The following is a 15670-nucleotide window of genomic DNA, read 5'->3' as shown; positions in this document are numbered from 1 at the left end:
TCTCAAGCTTTAACTATAAGGTTGTAGTGGTTTAGCTCTAAGAAAAAAATGCTGTAGTGTTTTTTTAGTAAAGATGACAAGATATAACTTGCAACTTTAAAGGGTAAATTCTGGATTTATTGAAATACAGACATTATTTTCCCCTTGAGATGCTGTAAAAAATAAGTATGAAGGATTACTTGATAAGTGAAAAGATGTTTTGAAAAGGTCAGAATCACCTATTTGATTTATAAACATACATGTTAATATACATTTATAAACAGCATATGTTAATATTCTTCTCAAAGTTTTTGTGAAGATTCAAAGCATTAAAGATCACAACCCCTCAAGTTCCAAAAGGACCAAAGAGTAGTTTTGATTTTGCTTACGTTCTCCTCTTATGGAGGGAATGTATGGACATGCCTAAGACATGAGACACTCCCCACAAATAAGGTAAAGACCATTCCTGAGAACAAAGCCTTTGCCCTCATTAACTTAAAAAATTGACAACTGAAAATTTATGTAGAAAAATGTGCTGTAGACAAGTTACAGTAAGACTGTAATTTCCTGATGCAGTATGACAAGTAAGGCTCACTCACCAAACTCATTACAGTGCCCCAACCATTTGAAATTGCTGATAAAAAAACCTCCCTTCTGTGTAGAGATGTTTTTGACCATGAGCATTTGCTTTACCCTTGTCATTTCCTGTCCAGAAGGGTGCAGCAATGCCAGCAGTTTGTGGCAAGAAGCCCTTAAGTTGCATCTGTCTTCTCTCAGCAGCACAGAAGTGTTTCTCCTGTGGCTGTGAGAACAGCTGAGCATGCTCCTGGTGTTACATGGCCGTGCACTTTCGTGGAGAGGTGGAGTCTGCATTTGCTTTTTTCCTGATACTTTCTGTAAGAGAGAATTATCTGCTGCACAGAACAATAAAGCCATGGCAGGATCTGTTCATTTATCAAACCTAAGAGAAAGGGATTACATGTAATGGAAGCAAGGGGGCAGAGCAGAGGCTTTCAGCTCATGTGAGTTGGCTTCACTGAAGTTTTCCTCTGTGTATTTGTCTAAGCGCAGAATTTGGGTAAATTAATTCAAATAATGCTCAGTGTGCATTATTTAAAGGAAAACAAAAGTATTACCTGCTAAATCTCTTCTCCCAATCCCCACCAGGCCTTCATACAGTCCCTTGATTGGATTTTCTCCTGCAGTGATCACACCATGGAGCCAGATCAGCAACATTCTGTGGCCATGTTCCCTGTAGCTTTTAGTGCCTGGCAGGATCAAACCACAGATGAAATCCCACACTCAGAGTGCACGGCCCTGACCAGAGCAGATTTCTGCCCTGGTGGGTTTGCATACCCCTCCCTCCTCTCTGCATTTTACTAGGAGGCTGTAAAGCATGATGTGATTGCTGGATTTGTGTACTTAATGGAGTAGCTATGGCTGAGCTTGGGTTTGTTGCACAGCTTTTCATGGCAATACAGCTTCTGCCTTCAGAGCACAGCTTGGCCCCTTGCTCACATCATCCAAACTACAGAGTTCTTGCAACAGCCAGAACTAGCAGTGATCTGTTTCTGACCCTCAGACCCTGCTTCTGCTAATGTATTTCTTAAATTCTAAAGAATTCACTTCACTGCCTTCTTGCTACTCAAAAGAAAAAAGTAAAACCAGCAAGTTCCTTCTATTCTATAGAACAAGATTTGTAGTAAGAACTTGCAGGCCTGCCAAATGTCTCCTAAGGAGTGAGCAAAGAACCACTAATTCCCCTGCTTGCATGCTTTATTCCTAAACAAATTACAGTGTGTAGGTAATTCCACATTCAGTAAAACCAGATTTTTTAACCTAATCTTTTGGTTGCTTCAAATAAACCAACTGGTTTTCTTCATGCTTTCCTCTTACTGCAGCTTTATCTCCTAGAAACAAAGTCCAACGAAAGAAAGGAGAATACCTGGGAAGCTTTTTTATACCTGTCCATTGTTGCTCAATGGCCCTAATGTGGTCATCTGTGAATTTCCAGTAGTGTGCCAGCTTCTTCCATTCCCCGGGTTTGAGGTACTTAGTGGCTAATCTCCACATGACTGAGCGAATGTGCTGTGTTTCCAGCCTGTGATCCTGCTTAAAGGTCAAGTGCTTTGCCACCCATGAGCCAGAGTCACTGTTCAGGTTGTCCTGCAGAGCCAGAACAGGAGTGCTGCAGCAGTACCTGTAGTTCTGCAGCCTCCCACATCCCCAGCTCTGTGGTGCCTGTGAGTTCTATCTGGCACAGCTCGTTTTTTTATTCCCTTTATTCTCATTTCACTCTGTGTTCACAATGGTTAAAACGCCATTAATGGCCACTTCACTGGAAGCCCATGCGGATCGTGATTTCCATTTCTACACTCCCTTTTATCTGAGGTTTGGGGCAGAATCATTTCATTAAATCTCCTGCTTCCCTGCAACATCAGCTCGTGCTCACAGTGCTTACATGCCAGGCTGCAGAGGCTGCATGACATTCTCTAGGGCTGCATGGGAAGCCAATGCAAGGGCCTGATACACTGAGCATAACTCCCGAAGCTGCACCTGAGCCACAGGCACATGCCCTCCTTTCCTTCCTTTGCTTCCCCCTCTAGAGCACTGCCATGGGAGGACAACCAAAATCTTAACATGCAAGGGATGTGACACTGGGCTGTACTTTCAGCTCACTCTGCTCAGCTTGGTCTGGGCACAGGCTTGGGTTAGGCAGGGTTTCAGAGGGGAGACTGGGGTTGAGAGGCTGCACTTGGAGAAGTTGGTTGTATGACTCTAACAAGAGCTGTCTCCTTCCACTGCTGAAAAACTCTCAAAATTCCATTTTGGTGACCTGAGGACAAGCATTTTTTTGCTCAATCCTTCAGTTTCTCCTTCTGGGAAAAGGAACTAATTCTATCCCTTTGGGAGCAGCTGTTAAATAATTTTTGGAAACCCCTATTCCCATCAGTGCCACCTGGGATTTCTAACAGCAGAGGCCTTTTTAAATAAGGAAAGCCTTAAGTAGAAGCTGTTGGCATGGTGAGGACTTCTGTTTTTCTTAAGTAAGGGGATGAAAATAGAGGTCAGGCTGTCACGGGATGTCCTGTATTTCTTTTTCTTTGACAGCTGGTAGGTGGAGTCTCAATGAAGAGGAGAAAGCACAGGGGCTGTTGTGTAAGCTGCTCACCTTCTGCCAATTGTAAAATCGATCAGCTTTGATAATCATGTCCACCAAGATGATGTGATTGCCTCGGGCAGCAACATCCAGAGATGTTTTCCCTTGCTGAAATTAGAAAGGAAAAATGAACTGGAAAAGACTTTGCACCTTAGGAGGTACAATCTCCATGGCCACCCAGCATCTGCAGGAGCTGGCACATGGACTATTGAGTAATGCACCCACCAGGACCTGTTCTGCCCCTGTGAACACTTCAGATGTGAGCTGGTGTCAAGCTCCTGCATTCAGGGCATGGGGAGTGGTTTTCCAGGCTCTGCAGCATCTCCTCCATTGCTACAAGGGATCTCCCTGTTTTGCAGGAGCCACTGGAAAAGCTTCCTGCAACCCACCAACATGAGAGCTACCATCACAGGACCAGCTCAGCTCTGCAGTCCAAGGTCTTTTATAGCCTTTTGCACAGCAGGTTTGCTGACACATGAAACCAAAGTGATTTATACAACCTCATTAACTTTACAGGCTCCAGATACACATGATTAAAAATGGTCTCCTAGGAGAAGCACAGGCTGATGAGGCTATGAAAATGTAGCTATGTTCATTTCATGAATATGATTTTGGATTGGGCAGGGGGAGATTTGTATTTCTATCTAAAATCAGAAGGCAGAAAAGAACAAGATTTGAAAATTGCATGAAGGAAAGTGAGCCAGCTCAGGCACCAGGCATAACAGGAAGAACAATTCTAGCCTCAGATGTGAGCAGAAACCCAATTTCATACAGGAAAGTGTGAATGTGTCCCCTGTGCTGAGTGTCACTGCAGTTCCACAGAGTGCTGAAAGGTGACAAACATTCACCACAGTTGAAGGCCAGTTCAGACAGGTGGCTTCAGCTCTGCACTTGCTCTAACCCACTGCGAATGGCAAACACTATTATAATCCCTGCCCAAGGACTTCCAGCATTTTTGGGCACATACTACATTTTCAGGCCTCTTGAAATTAATTCTGTTGGTTTTATTAGATGCCAAAAACCCCAGAACTGTGCCAGATCTATACCAAACAGATCCTTTCAACCTATTAGAATATGTGTGCTGTAATTTTTCAGGTATATTACTTACCACTATTTGAGGATATCTTTGATATTACTGTTCATGATAGCACAAAAAGGAACTAGAACAACTTTGAGAAGGAAAGTGTTGTTCATTATGTTATCTATTTTCTACCTGTCTAAGAATTTCTTTCCTGGAAAACACATCAAAATAACCTACTGAGCTGTGTTTTAAGAGCTTATCCCTGGAAATATCCAAATTTTAATATTACTAGCCTTCCTTGAAAATTATGGAAAACATTAGCAAAGACCATCTATGTATATTTTCCCTCCATACTCCCACAGAACCTGTTTCACCCATGGAGACCTTTACCTTGTCTGTTAGCTTCAGATTAACTCCTGCAATGAGAATCATCTCAGCAATGTCCTGCCTGCCGTGCTCTGCAGCGATGTGGAGTGAGGTCTGCTGCCTCTGCAGAAGGAGGGAGAAAGGACTACACTTCAGAGAAGGACAAGTGTGAGGCTGGAAGGACAGAACACTACCAGGAGGAGCCTTGGGACGGTTTAATGGAAACCAGTAAATCTGAACATAAAATGTGTCAATTTTACGGTATCATCAGTAGAGAACATCGCTACAAGTATGAAGATTAACTGAAACAAGCTACACAAAGTCCCTCATTCAGAAAATTACAGTTTGGTGAGACAACCAGCTACCTCCAGGCTTGCCTCCTATTCTCAAACCTCCAAACATTTTGCAGAATATATTCCATCTTGAAATTTCTCCTACCTGCTTCCAGCAAGGACGAGAGAGCCTTACTATTCAATGTTGCAGGGGACACAGTACTGCCCTCATGTTGAACACCATCAAGTGATTACCTCACTGCAACACTTAGAATAATTTCACAGGTTTCACATTTCCTAAGCTGCATTTCCAGGTTCTCCACATTTTAAAGCACTCCTCTTTAATCCTGTCCCCAAGGTGATAAAATCCCCATGAAACTGATTCACACTTCAAACACAAAGAACAGGAGCTGCAGTCTTACATTATCTGGAATGTCAAGGTCACACTCTGCACTGATGAAGAGCTTCATCATGGCTGGGAAGTTCTGCCGGACTGCAATGTGCATTGCTGATGCATTTTGCTGTGGAAAGAAGATCCTGCACTTAGGGAGAGCTTAGTCCTAGCACTGAAAGGACCATGCTGTGCTCAGCATGTCCTATTCTCAGCTGCCAGTCACTGAAGGCTGACCAGCACTGGTCCTTCCAGAGTTGCTTTGTGCTCTTGAGCAGCTCCACAAACTGAATTTACCCTTTTTTTAGTGGTGAGAGCATTGAGAGGGACTCACATGATTGAGGGCATCCGTGTGGATTCCTGCATCCATGAGGATCCTGGCTATCTCCTCATAGCCGTGCAGTGCCGCATAATGAAGGCAGTTCATCTTTTTCTGAGAGGCAAGTCAGAAGAGTGTTACTCAGGGATTCTTCCCAGAGGCTGCAGCTGTTACAGACTACCCACAAAGAGCTCCCTGCTCCCTCCTGCAAGAGTCCTATGGCCCAGCACTGACAAATTCATGGAAATTGTCTCCAGCCAAACCAGTCCCAGGGAGCTTCACCTGCCTCTTTGTACAAAACCGTGTTTGCCTTCCTCTAAACTCCCTGTGCTATTCCTGAATGCAGGGCTCCACATGACCTCTCTCTATAATGGGTGACCTGGGAAGCCACAGGTCAGGGAATAAATCCACAAAGTAGGGTTTGGGAATGGAATCACCTCCATGGAGCTAACCTGGGTTTGGGCATTGACATCAGCACCCACTTCCACGAGCAGCTTCACACAGTGGCTGTGTCCCCCCTCAGCAGCCAGGTGCAGAGCCGTGAGTCCTTCCTGCACAAGGCAAGAAAGGACACAAGCAGCATTTCTGTAGACAAGGCCAAAACAGAGCAGCAGAATGAGTCACAGACTCTACCCCATCTTCTGAATCCATGACATGTTACAGTACCAGTTCTGAGGGCCAGGGATGTCCAGTTGATTGTTACAAAAATAGAGGACACAATTATCTGCCCTGGACATACCAGAGTACTGCTCTGTCCTTAATGTCACTGGCTGTGGGCCACAAGACAGACATTGTGTTCACTGTCTTTCCTCCCTTCCAGCCCGTCAATAAACCAAGAAGGATTTCACACGGACAGTGAAGACAAACCATTTTCCTGTAATAGCTCAGAGACAGAACTCGAAACCTGTGACCCTCTATCACTGGTTTTCCCTTCCAAGGGTTGCAGCTCATTTCATTTTAAGAAAACAGAAGCAAGCAAGCAGAATTCCTAAGTGATTTCATCTGATTTTATTATTGCTCTTTGCACAAAGGGCAGCTCATGTGAGAGTAGATAAATAAGACTAAAAAAATGCTGATAAACTTAATTGGGAGTGTGCCCTGGAATAAATAACAGTGATACTAAGCCAATATTTGCTATCTAAGTCATTAACTGTGTTCCAGCCACATAATTTTCCAGAGCGGATCTGTCAAAAGAGAGATCTCAAACAGAAGGTCCATATGTTCAGTGACTAAGTCAATACTTTAAAGCACGGTGAAGTTTAGTTTAAAACACACTCAATAACCATTTAGGCACTTGAATGTACAAGGGTCAGGGAGAGAAAGGGAGATTAAATGGAGTGATAAGGTAGGTGTGCAGATACAGCAGGAAGAGAAGGCAACACTTTAAAGCCGGAAATTGGTCCAAGACGGATGTCGCCTTTCACTGATACTCTGCAAGTGTGACCTGCCTTGACCCACATAGGCTTTAGATAAAATCAGCTATTTTCTAGACCTCTCCTGTCAATACTGGCTTTTCAGCCATATGACTGTGGCAGAAGAGTATTTATAGGGAGGAAAAGGGCAAAACTGATGTGGTTTTGATTTAATTTAAGTGTACTTACTGAGTTTTTTTCATCAAAGTCCACTCCAACATCTATAATCTTCTCCAGCACAGAGAGGTGTCCATTTTTAGCAGCTAAATGCAATGCTGTATTTTCTTCCTGAAAGTAAACATTAATTTATAAACATATGTCTCACAGGACTAAATGTTCATAAACCACAACCTTGCACAGAGTATATCCAGTGTGGCTGAAAAGGAGGTTGTAACCAGTAGCACAAATATGAAGCAATCTTCCTACAGTTGCAGCAGCGAGGGAAGAACCCCTCCAACCTCAAACTGGAGCATGGTCCACCAGGCTTGCTGTGTATCCTGCCTGAAAAGTCCTGGAGAGAAATCATGAACTAAGCAAGAAAATTGCCTGAAGCAAATAGGGAAGAAAAGCCCTGACATCCACAGCCAACATAACAACTGTGGACAACTTGCCTGCCTGAGCCTCATCTGGAATTCTGTTTCCTGGTTTTCACATCCCCTAATCCTTGGACTTCACCTCCCTGGCACGGGGTTTTGTGCCCGTACCTTGTCTTTGGCACTGTGAGAACAACCCAGTCGAATGAGGAACTCCACCACCTCCAGCTGCCCGTACTCTGCGGCCAGGTGAAACGCTGTCCTGTCCATCTTTGGAAGGAAACAGAGAAACACAGTTCAAAAGGCTCAGAAGGCACAAGATCAGATCATCTGCTGCAAGAAGCTTGACCAGAGCCAGAATTCCTATCATCCCTAAGATCACTCTGCAGGAAGACTTCTGGGAGTAGTGTCTGACTCTGATTCTGGTCCCAAGACCAAGGGCAACATTCCTGCTAAGCTCAGCAGAGCGGGACCAGACTTCATGAAACAAAGCTGTGAAAAGTCTTTCTACCTTGTCTGTCTCATCCACACACATGTCCTCCAAGTCCTCCATGATAAACTCCATGACCTGGATGTGGCCCCTCTGAGCTGCACAGTGAAGCAGGTTCCTGCCATTCTGGAGAGGAGACAAAGGACTGGTCATTCAGCAAGTCCAAGACTGTGGGACAGTCAGTCTCTTTTGACAACCTCTTCCTGTTAGCAAAGGCCCATTTCATCCTCCCTGCACCTCCAGGACTAAACTTCCGTGTGCTGCAGACAGCAAGTTATGACTGAAATATTAATCCCCCTTTTCCCAGACAAGGTCTGTTTTAGAATACAAGGACTGCTGATCCACTAAACCCATTTTCCATTTCTGTAACACCTTCCACATCAGCACTGCACAAACATGAGGTGAGGAAGATATGTGCATCTCCAGAGCTCCAATTATTACACCTGCTTCAGGGATAAGTCAGAGTGCAGATGGCAGTCCCCAGAGCAGATGCTGTCACACACGACTGAGCTCACAGGTAAACCTCTCTCTGTCTCCCAACACTGTCTAGAGCCAAGTGATGGATCCACACGGGGAGACCCTCACCCTATTGACACGGTTAATCTTGGCCCCAGCATTGACAAGGATCTGCAGGACACGGAGGTGGCCAAACCAGGCAGAGAGGAGAAGAGCATTCATTCCAAACTGGGCAAAAAAGAAGAAAGATACTTACAGTTAAACTGCAGCCACCACCATCCTCATCCTGGAGGGAAAGCTGTCCTCTTAGCTTAATGAAGTTTTCCAAATCTATTTGTTTCTCACTGGTATATTTTTTAGTTGCACTTTTTCCAATTATTATTATTCCTGTCACAGATATTCACAGCAACTGAGCAGAGACCTGCTTCTTGGCAGCTACTACCTATTTAATGGAGTGTATTAGCCTGGCTGCATGGGGGAGAGAAAACTTTTTGGCTGTCACTGTCATCCTACAAAGCCCCACCAACACAATCAGAAGAAGCCAAGCATCCTCATGCTCTATGGAAAACTTCACAGATTTTACCAGCCTATTCCAAGTCACTGTGCATGCAAGGAAAAGGCCAGGATTCAGAGCTCAGACACATGTGCCAACAAGGCTTGCTCCAGCCCCTTGCTCAGCAGGTGCAGCGTGCCACCCTGTGCCACCCACCCAGGGCTAAGGTGCAGTCTGTAACTGCTGGCCTAGCACCCAGTCCCCGGCGCTGCCCCAGCACTGAACACATCTGCAGCACATGCAAGGGAGAGTCGCCTTTGTACAGTGTCTTCGTCATCCACAGGGACGTCGTGATCCAGGAGCAGCCGCACAGCATCCACGCTCCCTGCTCCCGCAGCCCAGTGCAGGGCAGTCCGCTCCGCCTGGAAGGGAAGGACAGAGGCAGGGAAGGCTGATGTATGCACAGTGTGTGTATCCACCAGCCCTTCTGAAGGCCAAAATATCCTTGGCCATCTATGGAGCCAGAATTTCTCGCACTGTGCAGAGTTTTCTTTGGATGCAGCCCTCTGTCTCTGCTCTCCTGTCAGGCAGACAGGAGAGCATTTGTTGTTCCTTCTGCTCAGGAACTGCAGTTCTGGAATATAATGACAGCACAGAGTGAAGTACACTGCTGACCATAAATGGACAGATTGAAACACTAGGGATGGGGGCAGTCCTGTATCTCCATGAATCTACTAGTCAACAAGGAAAGACCTGCACCAGAAAGAGAGTTTGTCCCACAGTCTTACTGTACAGTGACAGGAAAATCAAAGCTTTTCATGGTAATCATGTCTATCTGGCAATTGCAGCTTTCCAGTGTGGCCAGGACGATAGTGCTGGGAGTCACAGTGTGTTGTGAAAAGTGCTTGGTTCCCACAGGCCCTATTTGGCACTGGGTGATGTACTTTAAAGTTTTGACAATTTAAGCAGTTAATGAGAAGAGTAGTGTTAAGGAGCTGCAGTTCTGAAACACATCCTCAGCACTTCTTGCAGCGTGGAGGTGGAAAAACCCAGGACTTACATTGTTTTTGGCTTTGATGTCAACTCCTCTCCTGATGAGCTCCTCCATCCTGGCTATATCATTTCGCTTCGCCGCATCATGGAACTCCTTCTCTGACTGAAGCACTGCAGCAGAGCAGAAGAGTGAGCATTAAAAGAGTGCTGGCAAGGGGCATGGAGCAGCATGCCCCAACAAACCTCCCCTTCATCTCACCGGCCCCTGTGGCTTCAGGGAAGGATGACTGCAGAAAGATTCTTCCAGCAAGAATCCCAGCCCTACAGATGTTGGCATGTTTACTGGATTTATATTCTACCACTGTCTCTCCTTCCCTGACTACCCCTGTGCCACATCAGTGCTCTTCCAGTCCTACCCACTTCTCTAATTCAGTGTCATTCTCTGCATGGATTTGCTCCAGCTGTGAAGCCTTTTGATCCATGAGGTCCATATCCTCTGGGCACCCTCTGAGGCCCACAGTCAGTGTGAAGGCTCTGAGATGACACAGACCCTTTCCTCCATCCTTCCACCTACATCCCACTGCTCTACAAGGAGGCCTTTACACATGGTCCCCCTCCAGGCAACATGAACCAGCCAAGCAGCACAGAACTGCCAGCCTGGCCTGTGATTAGTGTTGCATCTCTTAATAAACCGTGGCAGTTCTGCACATAATTTACCATGACTGGCAGTAGTTGTCCTGCACAGTTAGGCACAATTTAAGAGTGTTTACTCTCCATGCTGGGCGTTGCCCCAGCAATCTTCTCCTTCATCAAATAAACCTTCCTGCCAAGAAACAAGAGCAAGGCTGTGACTGCCACAGCCCGACAGGGTGGCTCTGAAGGCTTTTAGCGAGGTTGGTGTCAGCGTTTGTTGGACTCAGTCTCTGTCCTAGTGCTTTTGGGGAATTCTTTCAAGAAGTGCTTGAGTCAGACCCTTGGCCTGTCACATCCTACTGGAGAGCTGGCCCAGAGGCTCTGATCTCTTCTACACATCTCCAGAGCCCAGGCTGCAGTTTGAGGGGCTCAATGCAACTTCAATTTGTCCCAACATATCAACTATATATTAACCACATGCCATATAAAAGGCATCAAAACATATTATTGTTCCCATTCCACCACACTGAGGGAGACAAACAGGAGACTTGCTGCCTAAATAGCACAATTCATCTCTTCATAGGACACAGAAGCAAGGCATCCCTACCATGGACACTTAGAGCAACAGAGGTGTAACCTCATCCTTCAGTTTCCATTCCCCTTGCCTTCAAACAAAAGAACTTTAGCTCAAGAGAAATGCAAATACCACAAATTTTAATGCTAGATAGGATCATTCAATAGTGTGTTTATCCACTTAACACCAGACATAGTCATCTGAGAGTGTGTATTCAAGAGTGCTGGACCCGCTGCTACAACGAAGGCAGTACGATTTGGACACTGATTTCTGCAAGAAATGGGATTTCCTATACTGTATATTAAGACTTTCTTATCACCTTGTCAGCTGTGTTAACAGGATTGCATTTCACCCTGCATGGACCCTTCATTTGAGAGGAAATATCAAGAGAACTTGTGAAAAACACACTGAGATTTTGTTAATTATTAACACCAATGGCTACACACATACTACCTCCTTGTACATGCTTAACTCCCTTCGGTGGAGTAAATCCTATGTTTCAATTAAGCAAATGCTGCTGACCCTGCTCTCCAGGTGACAGAAATGTTTTCGTACATTCTATGGACACACAAAGCATCATTTTCAAGAGATGCCAAACCGCCTTAGTTATTCTTTGCACTAGCTGTGAAGATGCAAATCTGGCATCGCTAAGGCTGTAGAAGCCGCAATTTTATTTATTTTCAGCAGCACATGAGTAACAGTTTGATGGTCTGAGTTTGCTATTTAAGATCCACAGCGGCTCTGTAAGTGCACTTCTCATCATGGCATGCACCTGTCCAGCAGCAACATTTCCGTGGATATTTAGCAGTGCTCCTTCTCTTTCAAGCTCAGATTCCAGGGTACTTCATAGCTTACTGAATAGGAATTCAGTTACTGAATAGGAATTCAGTTATCACAAGCAGTGTAGAAAACATTTTAAATTATTTACCCTCAATGCAATGCACCAACTCACAGGCAGTTTATTATGCAAGAGATGTAGAAAAGCAGCAAAGGAGGAGAAAGACATGCAAAGAAACGTCCAAAACCCATCCACCGAGCCCTGCCTGGGGCTGCAGGACACAAGGACAACTTGGTATGGGGACCGAGGGACCAAGGAGGCCAAAAAATCCCAAGTGCAGGGTTATGTGCAGCATCTCAGCGGTGCAGGATGCTTTGGGGCAACAGCAGTCTTGATTCCCGGGTAGGTTTAACCACCTGCTTTGTTTCCGAGCGGATTTTCAGGTGTCCGTTTATATTTTAGGGCATCCCGGCTCTGGCCCTCAGCCCCGCCGGCTCCCGCCCGCCCCCGCCGCACGAGTCGCCCCTCACGGCGCTGCGCTCCCCGCCCCGCCGGGGCTGCCCCCGCCTCGGCCCCACTCACGGGTGTCGCTTTCCGACGCCAAGTCGTCCCCCATGTCGCGACACAGCGGCCCCGCCGCCGCCGCCTCAGGGCGGGCTGAGGCGCGTCCTCGTCGCCTCAGAGCGGGCTGACAGGCGCGTCCCCGCCTTCTCGCAGGCCACCTCGCCGCCGCCGAGCTGCTCTTTTGCTGCTCTTTAAAGCAAAAGATCACAAAACAAGACCATTTCCCGGCAAACACGGTGTTTTCGGGCCGTTTGGGGAGGACTTGAGCGGGGACATCCAGCTGCCGCCATTTCGGCCAGGTGCCGCCCTTCACCTCAGCGCGGCTCTGTTGAGTGCTGCTGCTTCGAGGTGGTGGGTGGTTTGATTTAAAATTAGTTTAATTCTGTTTCCAGAGCAATTTGGGAGGTGAGGGGTTTCTAAGCAGTAGGAAATACGGGGGGTTGTTTTTGTTTTTGTTTTCCCCTGAAAGCAGGGGTCAGGGGTTGATGTTTCCTGGGAATGAGGTCCTCTTGTTACCACACGTCCCTCAGCAGGTGCAGGAGGGGACAAAAGGGCTTTTCCCTCAAAGTTTTAGTGAATTCTCCAGTTTCAGCGTCTGGGCTGATTTTATGTTTTGTTTTGTTCTCCATTTTGATAGTATGATAAGGAAGAAACCAGGGTGAGCTGAGGTTGCAGGGATAATGAGATCTGTTTCTGTGGGTCCCCCACAGTACTCATTCCCTGTAATATTGCTTCCATCTCTGGGAGACCCCAACATAAGAAGGACATGGAGCAGCTGGAGTGAGTCCAGAGGAGGCCACAGAAATTCCCCAAGGGCTGGAGCACCTCTGCTCTGGAGCCAGACTGAGAGAGCTGGGGGTTTTCAGCCCAGAGAAGAGACAGCTCCGGGGAGACCTTATATGAAGCCCCATCCTGGAAGCATCCAAGGCCAGGTTGGGTGTGGCTTGGAGCACCCTGGGATAGGGGAAGGTGTCCCTGCCCATGGAAGGTGGTGGAACTGGATGATCCTTAAGGTCCGTTCCAGCCCAGACCATTCTGTGATTCTTTGCTGCTGGTCTCACGATAGGAGAGGTGGCATCAGGTGTGTATCCCGTCCCTAGACCATGCTGGCCCACAGATGGTCTTTGTCAGGACTCCCTGGAGAAATCCTCCTGGAGAAGTATCTCTGTACCGCTGATTTTGGCTGTGAGCTCACTCTGATGCCTGTCACCACATGAGGGTGCCAGTGCTGTTCACCTGCCACGACTTCCTGCTCTAGCAATAAAGTCCAGAGTGCAGATGGGGCTGTTCCCTGGGCTCGGGACAGTTTTGGGGTACATCCCGATCTCGGGGGACCCTTGAGTGGATCCGTGCTGCTCCTGTGAGAGAGGGTGGGACGATTGCTGTGTTGGGAGATGGGGGGAGGCAGATAAGAAGAGACCCTCTGGTTCTCCAAACATGTCACTCTGTGCACGCAGCTATACCAGAACTGTCTCCAGGGCAGGCAGACAGTGATTTCCACTTCATTGAAACCCATCACCGATGGATTCAGTAGCCAAGTGCTTGCTGATGCAGTTGGACAACTACGGCTTGGCCTGTCCAGCTGTGAAATGGGTAGGTGGACCCTAAGCTCTTGAGCAAATACAGAATGTGTGGAGGTTTATGGATAACTGCTGCTCTCAGAGATTTGGATTTGTGTTTTGTTTGCCTTTTATTCAAACTGAAGTGAAAAAAAAAAAAAAAGAAAAAGAAAAAAAAAGACACTCTGGTAGGAAAAGTGAACATAAGGTCTGTCTGGATAAAGGGGATGCCCTTCTTTTGTACAATAGCTTAGCGGGTAGAGCATCCTCCCTGAGGAAAGGGGAAAGCTGGGCTTGATCCTTGTTTCTGCCGGAGGGGAGATGGAAACCTCGGGCCACACAAGACCCCAGAGAGCACCGTAAACAACAGGCTGCAAGCATGTCTGATGCGGAGAGTTTTTCTTGCTCTTTCCTGCTACTTTAAATAATTAATGATTTGGTGGAGCAGGGAGTGGAGAAGGCAGGTGTCCTGTTTCCCTGGGGAGCAATCTGTGCACCCGGCAAGACGGAGTCTTGCGCTTTCTCGATGAATATTTAAGTGTCTTCAGACAAACTGGAACGGCGCCAGCAGGAATGACTGAGAAGGGCTGAGCCCTTCCCACTGGGTATCCTAGTGCCTGGGGGCTGGGGAAACAGCCCTGAATAGGACAGGGAATAATCCCTGCTTGCACGGACTGTGGAGGTACTGTGCATCCCAGCCTTGGATGGGACCTCTGGCTCTTGCTAGCCTTTTGTTATGCTGTAAGAGATTCTTGGATGGAAAGCTGTCTGGATTTAAACTGCCACTGTTAATGTCATTGTCTTCCAGAGCTTGAATCAGCCAGGACTCATCACCCACGGCTCTCCTGCGGGTTAATGCTGATCTCGGAGGAGGAATAGCACAGATGCCCTGAGAGTTTGCATCTGTTTGTGAGCTTGGATGCTTCCAGCAGGCAGAAAAAAAGGCAATGTAGGCAGTTCCTTCTGTCCTTCCCAAAGTGGTTTGTGTTCAGGGGTGGAAGGGACCAAGACTTTCTGCTGATACTAAGTACAGAATGCTGCGACAATTTATTAACGACACTGAACATTCGCCTGGTGATCCATTTATTAACTAACAGACCTAAAACAGCTCTTGGATTTTTCCACTAATGTTGTAGCACAAAGAATGACAGGGGGAGGTGGTAATTTGACTCCTTTTTGCAAAATATTCCAGACACTGACTCCATCTTCAGGATGGCATAAAATCTTTGACTTTATTTCACTTGAAGAATAATTTTAGCTGAGCCAGTTTTGTGCTCTTTCTCACTTAGAAGTGAAGCTCTCTGTCAGAGAATTTTGTGCTCTTATTTTGCATGCACAATTTTTAGGTACTGCTTTAGGATAATCATTATTTTTGATCACATTCAAAAATCATGAGCCAGGCTGCTTAAATCCACGTAATTTTAAAATGTGCCTCTGTTAGCTCCCTGGTTTAGTTGTATACAGTGTGATTTTCAAGCCAGTCAGATTTGCAGTTAACCATGTAATACAGCCCACAAACCAGTATGTGTTTATGCAGAAACAGTTGCTTACCTAGAGGTTTAGCAAATTGGACTTTAATTTATAATCTTCCTTTGGAAGCAAAATTGGAAAGTGACTCCTCCTGCCTGCAGCTGCCTGTAATTTGGGAAGCCAAGCTTCTGCTTCTCTGGAGCTGCC

General features: G+C 46.4%; 1 protein-coding gene across 1 annotated transcript; it reads right to left on the bottom strand.

Annotated features, from left to right (window-relative positions):
- Positions 1-84: 84 nt before the first annotated feature.
- ANKDD1A (ankyrin repeat and death domain containing 1A) lies at positions 85-12564 on the bottom strand. Its single transcript, XM_053954789.1, is given in 16 exon segments — positions 85-873; positions 1116-1247; positions 1944-2145; positions 3152-3247; positions 4551-4649; positions 5221-5319; positions 5524-5622; positions 5961-6059; positions 7110-7208; positions 7625-7723; positions 7965-8069; positions 8529-8627; positions 9191-9202; positions 9204-9314; positions 9953-10056; positions 12453-12564. Coding segments are annotated over 16 exon segments (1551 nt in total). The 5' UTR covers positions 12487-12564; the 3' UTR covers positions 85-811.
- Between the last annotated feature and the right edge of the window lie 3106 nt (positions 12565-15670).

The sequence above is a fragment of the Vidua chalybeata genome, chromosome 13 (genome assembly GCF_026979565.1).
Source record: "Vidua chalybeata isolate OUT-0048 chromosome 13, bVidCha1 merged haplotype, whole genome shotgun sequence".
Taxonomy (NCBI): Eukaryota; Metazoa; Chordata; class Aves; order Passeriformes; family Viduidae; genus Vidua; species Vidua chalybeata.
This window is presented reverse-complemented; position numbering and strand designations above follow the sequence as displayed.